Source organism: Platichthys flesus, chromosome 4, assembly GCF_949316205.1.
Source record: "Platichthys flesus chromosome 4, fPlaFle2.1, whole genome shotgun sequence".
Lineage (NCBI taxonomy): Eukaryota > Metazoa > Chordata > Actinopteri > Pleuronectiformes > Pleuronectidae > Platichthys > Platichthys flesus.
Genome location: NC_084948.1, coordinates 18,788,652 through 18,795,915, shown reverse-complemented (window position 1 = coordinate 18,795,915; position 7,264 = coordinate 18,788,652). Strand labels below are relative to the sequence as shown.

General features: G+C 46.2%; 1 protein-coding gene across 1 annotated transcript; it reads left to right on the top strand.

Annotated features, from left to right (window-relative positions):
- LOC133951926 (4-galactosyl-N-acetylglucosaminide 3-alpha-L-fucosyltransferase FUT6-like) lies at positions 1-1,893 on the top strand. Its single transcript, XM_062386183.1, has one exon. It carries the CDS (start codon positions 513-515, stop codon positions 1,749-1,751), a length of 1,239 nt encoding a protein of 412 aa, XP_062242167.1. The 5' UTR covers positions 1-512; the 3' UTR covers positions 1,752-1,893.
- The last annotated feature ends 5,371 nt before the right edge of the window (positions 1,894-7,264 follow it).

Genomic DNA, 7,264 nt, shown 5'->3' with positions numbered 1-7,264 from the left:
TTTGCCATAACTTGAGATTTGGCCCATGTCCTCCACCATTAAGTGTTTTTATTCTAAAATAGTCCAATTCAGGTGCTGAATGAAAACACGTCTTGTTTAAAAAGTAAGGAAAGGAAGAGTCTTGCCTATTTCATCAGCAGGGACTCCTCCCTGCTGCGAATGTGTTTGCTCAACCAAATAGAGCCTGGGAGGCAGCAGGCCTCACAAAGGTCCCATTCTCCAGTAACTGGAACTCCAGACCAACAGTGCCACGTCAAAATGTTTGAGCATACAAACAGCACAGGGGCCAAAATGGGATTCACTCTGTTTTGACCAAGAAGGCGAATTGAAATCAACCACCAACGCTGTTCAGTGCAGGACAGGCAGGAGACAACAATGCTGGGCGACACTTGGTGCGGTGGACCGTGTAGGGTTACTGTGATAATTAACCCAGCATTGAGCTTATCTGCTCAGGTACTAACTTTGAAAGTAGTGTACGAGGGTGCAGCAGGAAGCAATAGAATCTGGCCCTGATGTTGGCCACTAAACGTCTTAGTGGACACAGGACCCAGCTCGACTCGAAGACGTTTTTGAACTCTGCAGGGCGCAGGGCGTCCATGAGAGAGCAGCAGCCGCAGCGCTCAGAGCGGACACGCGCTCCGGGTCGGGTGGTCCCGGTGGGAGAGATGTGGTGCAGCTTTGTTTACAGAAGAACCCACCGTGCGTGCGTGGCCACCGCTGTTTTTTTGTTATTCATGGGACTCTGCCTGCTTTACCTACCGGACCCGTTCTCGTTGGAACCTGTTGGGTCTGAGCGGAACCGCGCGGTGACGCTCCTGATCTGGACTCATCCGTTCGGCCGACGCCATAAACTTCCGGACTGTTCCGCGCTCTTTCAGATCCCCGGGTGCACGCTCACCGACGACAGGAGCGCGTACCCGCAGGCGGACGCTGTGGTCGTCCATCACCGGGAGGTCGCAACCGGTTCCGCTGAGCTGCCACCGGAACCGCGTCCGAGCGCGCAAAAGTGGATCTGGATGAACTACGAGTCCCCGGCACACACACCCGCACTGTGGCGCTTTGAGGGAGTTTTCAATCTCACGATGAGCTACCGGGCAGATTCGGATATTTTCCTGCCGTACGGGTTCCTCATCCCCCGTGTGGGTAAAACCAAGATGATCCAGAACCGCTATACGCACCCGCTCAACAAACCCTCGAGCGCACACCTCCGCCGGCCCCGCCTCGTGGCCTGGGTCATCAGCAACTGGTCGGAAACGCAAGCACGAGTGGCCTTCTACCACAAGCTCCGCCGGTACATCCACGTGGATGTGTACGGACACGCGGGGCGGCCGGTACCAGACGACGGTGGCGTGGGAAGCTTGGCGCACCTGATTGGGCGCTACCAGTTCTACCTGGCGCTGGAGAACTCGCAGCACACCGACTACATCACAGAGAAGTTGTGGAACGCAGTGCTGGCCGGCGCAGTCCCGGTGGTCCTGGGTCCGCCCAGGAAGAACTACGAGCGCTTCCTGCCCCCAGAGGCCTTCATCCACGTGGACGACTTCCCCACGGTGCGGGGCCTGGCACGGTACCTGCTGATGCTGAGGCTCAACCCGGGCCGCCTCAGGCGCCACCTGGACTGGAGGGGGAGCTACAGCCTGCACCGGCCCGCTCTGTGGGCTGAACACTACTGCACCGCCTGCAGGGCGACGAGGACGTGCATAGGCAAGACTGATGTGGTCGAAGACTTGACGAACTGGTTCTACTCATGAAGACATCAACAGCACCTGCATCAGGAAGCTGAACTGAGAGATCATTTCCCCCTGTGACAATTAGAGTCTGCTGCTTTTAATTTTCACAAAAGAAATCTATCTAAAGAAATATATTGATATTAAATTATTTTCTGATCAATTACATTGTGTTCTATCGATAATATATTATTTGATATCGACTTGTCATGTTTTTGTAAGAACTTTGAGTCTCACAAAGTGAAGTACATCACCCACATTTCCCTACTTCTGGACGAACAGACATTTCCAGTAGTTTCAAACAGGTGAAGAAAAACATACTTTAATTATGGAAGTAAGGTCAAAGTTAAATTCTTTGCAAATGATCAATAATAGATAAGATAATAATACACTTAGGTGAAGATGTCAAATGTGACCAAAAACCAGAGCCAAACATATTCTGCATATGTGTTTTTCTGGAGACTTGCAAATAGTCAACATTAATTCGTTTTTTTAATGACTTTTTATATATAAAAAATGCTACAACTTAAAAACATCAACTTTCAACTCAATTTTACAGAACCCATTAACTCAAAAATTATCTCATAGCTCACATCTTCAGAAGCTGTTTGCAACTTTAGGCCTACATGTTGTGAAATTAAAACTTATAAAGAATTAAGGATATAAAATGATATATCAGCAGGTTTGACATCTTTGCGACGCGTCTGTTGGACATCAGGGCCTGAGAAGTAGAATAAAACACCACTTAGTGATATAACGTTAACATGGATTTGGATAGCATGCTTAAACATGCTAAAAATATGTTTCAGTCCATTAGTCGAGAGTAGTGTTTCATTAATGTACTCAGAGAGAGTGTGTGAATGTGAAACTCGTGTGTATGTTTGAGAGACATAATGTCGAGACTTCCTCAAATACCTGTTTTCACATGTCTAACCTGAGGGGTTTGCACTTAATCTTGTTAGTCATAGTGTCCCTGGATCAGATCTATTGGCCTAATGCCATTCTGTACATGGTTGATAGTCATGTGGTCCATGCATGTTTTAATTTAAGTCTTCTCACAGCTGGTTCCTTTCATCACTCTTCAGTCTCAGGGTTCTAACAGAATAACCTCAAATATGTTGTTAGACCCCAAAACTTGTCTTGTCGGTGCAGTTCTATCATCTGGCACAATGTGTTACCGAGCAGGAGAGCTGCACTAACACACACATCCTCCAAGTCTTTAATTCAGCGTTGCTATGTTTACACATGGTCCTTTTCTGTGGCTTTTATTATTCTCCATTCTGCTTATTGTCAGAGCTTAGACCGCAGCAACAAGGCAGAGAGAAAAAAAGCGTGAGAAGAGTCACTGGACGGACATCTGAAGCTGGGATGTGGATCATTTGAATTTACACCTCCGTTAGTGGCCAGACACAGAATTAGCACCTGACGCCCGTCAAATGAAACATTTCCTGCAGACACAGCGGCAGCGAGTCATATTGCGACGAGCGACGAGCTGCGGCCTCAACAGCTGCTGGAACCGCTGACGTCTATTAGCAATAATGCTTTCAGACGGCCAGCACGGCCAGACCCCCCCCAGTGTCATAATCCCATTCATGTAAGATAAGGATTTATTAGCATATCTGGTTATCACATCCACTCTTCAGAGCCACTTAATGCTCGGCCTGCCTCTCCTCGGAGCTCCTCGTTGAGTGTCCTTCAAATGGGCCCGGCCGTGCCTCTCTGCTGTGGGAAGCTTTGCCTCTATTGTCTGCACAGAACAGGTGCTGACCCAGCTGTATACAAAAGAAGGACACTCCTCTCACTGTCTTGTGTTTAGAGCTCATATGAAAAAAAATAAAAGACTGTGGAAGATTCACACAGGGCCAAGAGGCGGTGCAGTATTTATGTCACTGCTCTCACCAAGGTAAAAATGGGGTTTTCAACTGCAACTCACATCATTTGAATGCAATCGGTGGTGGGGTTGTTTGGTTGGTTTATTTTATTTCACATGGACATAGGAACAGCATTGGAGCTGCAACATACAACAATGCACAGGATGCACTGCATTTAGGCAATACAATGTGGTTCACACTGAACCCTCACAGCATGACAGTGGTTTGAATCCCAGTTTGGCTTGTGGAGTTTGCTTGTTCTCCCTGTGTTTGCGTGGGTCTTCTCCAGGTATATTCCAGCATCCTCCCACAGAACATAGAGGAACAGAGGCTGTGTTGAAACTGCATGTGTGTAATGCTCATTTATGGCTGACCAGCTGACCGAACCTTGAAGCAGTATCACTGGCATGTTTTTACAATCATGGACCGGAATGGAGTTTGGTCATGTATTGAAAAGAGCAATCTGAGGGACACCTTTGCTGCTACTGGGTAAGTATTTATTAGCCGTTTTAGTCATAAAGGCACACCATGAAAAGCAATAATAAAGTTTTGACTTTTGTGCATTAGTTGAAAATGTCTTTCTATTTAGTTGAAAATTCTCCTTTTCTAAAACTCATGATTACATATCTCTCTTCAGTATCACACATGCGTTCCTCACATGGATCATACATGTTTAATTTGTATAAGTGTGACATGTGAATCGTGTGTTTGATGACAGGTCGACTTCATGTTGGCTGAACCTGAACTTCACTTTGCCTCTCAAAATGTTTGAAGAAAAACGTTGAGCTCAATCTGTGGTAAGGTTATAGTGATTGTACATTTGACTTTTGTTTACTAAAATCACCCATTTGGGAATATTCACACTTTGGTGATTTCATTTTAGTTTCCCAGATGGTCATGGTTTTAATTTAATATCAGTTTCATTTTACTTTGATTTTCTTGCAAGAAGAAGTCATATGTATACGAAATGGACAATATGATATCTACTGTCAGCAGCAGGGCTTTTTCTATAAATATCCTTTTCTACACTACAACTTGGCTTTGGCAGGAAACCCTTCATGTTGTAATTTAAATTTTTGGTATTGTTTTAACTGAACTGAATAATTTATTTCTGCTTAGTTTCAGTCAAAGCTCAGTTATTGTCTATTATTTTTGTGGGATATTTTTGCATAAAACCAGACATCACAAAAGACACCTGGTCGTCTATTCTTGGCCTGTGCAAATCTTTGACTTTTTACTCATGTGCAGTATCATCATCTGAAACCGAGTCAGTGCAGTGCAGCTGTTTGTTTCTGCACCAGGAACAGTCCTTACAGGCAGCTTTACCTGTGTTCTGTCAGAAAAGGACCCAAAGAGAGGATTCTCGGCCTCTTCAAGGTCGTTGACCCAGAAGGAACAGGCGTCCTCTGGGGGAGGAGGAGTGAGTGTGTGATTTTCTTCTTCACAGGCTGCACATGCACAGCAGAGATTACTCTGAGGACCGTGACGCCTCTCGCAAGACTTCATCAGTCAGATAATGATGTATTAATGTCGTTCGATACAGAAATGTAAATCAAGTACCAAGTCCCTGGTTGCAGATAATGCATATCTCGGTCAGTGAAATACAAGTGTTTATCTTAAAGTCATGCATGGAAACAGTAATTCTTCTTCTCTGTTTCTCCCCTCCAGGATGAAATATCACCTTGTGTCACCGGCCGACAAGTTTACAGAGGCTGAGGTGAGTTGTTGCTTGGCAACACGGTGAAATATTGGATATATCAATATGAGATAGCGATTCAAAGGTACCGGTGGTGGTGATAGCGTCGAACAAGCTGAAGGTGAGCGTTGATGAATACCGAGGATCTGAGGCAATTTAATGTGATTTAAACCCCTTAACTACCAGCTACAGCTTATTACAAAGATCCTTCTCAGCTCTCTTTCAGGCCCCCCTCTTCAGCAACAGCACCATTCATAACCCACAAGGCCCCTGGCTAGAGACACAGTAATCTCATTTGTACAGCAACAGATGTTTCTCTTAAAAACATCCGTTGACTGGGGAGGGAAAAGTCTGCCTCTCATTCTCTCAAGGGATCAAAGAGACCGGTCTAATCGCTATGAAATCTGTCACATTTGTACTGGTTTGAGGAGACATATTGACTTACAGTAGGCTCACTTTGTTGTGAGACGTAAACGCTCTCCTTCCATGGCCCTCTCGCGCAGCCTACACGTGTTTGTCGAAAGAGGCTTTCATGTTCTGTGCATCAAAAGGCCGAACGTGACGGGGAAGGCGGATGCATATGAAACACACAAAAAAAAAAAAAGACAAATAAACAGCAGAGCGTTCCCATGGCAGCGCGGCGCAGTAATCTGACGGCTGGTTTCCCATGGCTGTGTCTCCCTGCCCCATAGACCTCCACTCTGTCTCACTGATGGCTCCTGTGATTGCAATCATCCATCTTACTGTCAAAGGCAAAAGAGGGCAAGAAAGGGGAAATCAGACACACCATCTCTCCCGCTCGCTCCCTTGTGTCCAGCAAACAAGCCACCCCACTGTGAGCGCGGCCAACACGCGGATAGCAGTCCCCCTACACTGGGTGTGTGTGCCTTTTTTGAATGTGTGTGCCCATGCTTGTATGATCTATAGAGTGAACATGTGTGGGTGTGCATCTTTTGGTTGTCTGTGCCTGTCCATTATGCTGCATGATCAGGCACCGGAGTGTACACGAGGGAGCCGGGGACGTGTCTGATCTTGCAGCTGATCAAAAAAACTCCAGAGACTTGTTCCCTTGTGGCTGTGCAAAGCGGGCCTCATATCAACATGTCTCTGTTCAGTAGACAGGAAAAACAAGAGGAGAGAGACAGACAGGGGAGGAGGGGGAGGAGGGGGAGGAGGGGGAGGCGGGGAAAAGACAGAAACAGGCAGGCTTAGCGCAGATGAAAGGATGCATAAAGAGGCCAGAGTGAAATATATGACATTGATACATAACCGCACTTATCTCCCGGTTCTGATGAGATAATTGAATGGCAAAAGCCAGCTCTGTTTTTGTGTGTAGATGTGGGAGCGTGCATGAACCCCCCCCCCCCTGCAAGCCTGACAGCTCCCCTCGTCTTTTTTCTCTTTTCAAGGAAGGTGCAATAAATCCCTCTACCTGTTTGCCTGCAGGTAAATCAGATGTTTACTAGCGCCCCCCCACCCCTCCCAGTATCCTCGACTACACAGACCTGTGTTATGTGATCACCCACAGAGAGGACAAAAGAGAACCGAAGAACAAGAGACGGATGAAAGAGAGAAGAAGGAGGAAGACGAAGAGGAGGAGGAGCAGCAGTGAAGCTCCTGCCTGTAAATAGTCTCTCCACGCTGTGAAGGTGTCCCGTACAGGATGTGTGAATGTAATTATAATGTAATTATATACAATTAAGCCGTGACGATGAAATGAAATCCCTTTGTTGTTGAGGCTTTAATCTTTTTCTGGCTATCAACACAGATGAATATCTGCTGAGTACATTGCTTCACAAATTTAACAACATCACACCGGAAAACTGTAAAGGAAATGAAACGTGCACAAGACACAACAAACACATTTAATAGGAAGGCCTTCACTAGACTTGTTATTAAGTGGGATAACCCCAGAAACTAAACAACAGACATAGGTTTGTTCACTTTTTGACTCTGACTGTAGGGAAACA

Excerpts from the sequence above, each read along its gene's own strand:
- LOC133951926 (XM_062386183.1), top strand. The coding sequence starts at position 513 with ATGTTGGCCACTAAACGTCTTAGTGGACACAGGACCCAGCTCGACTCG.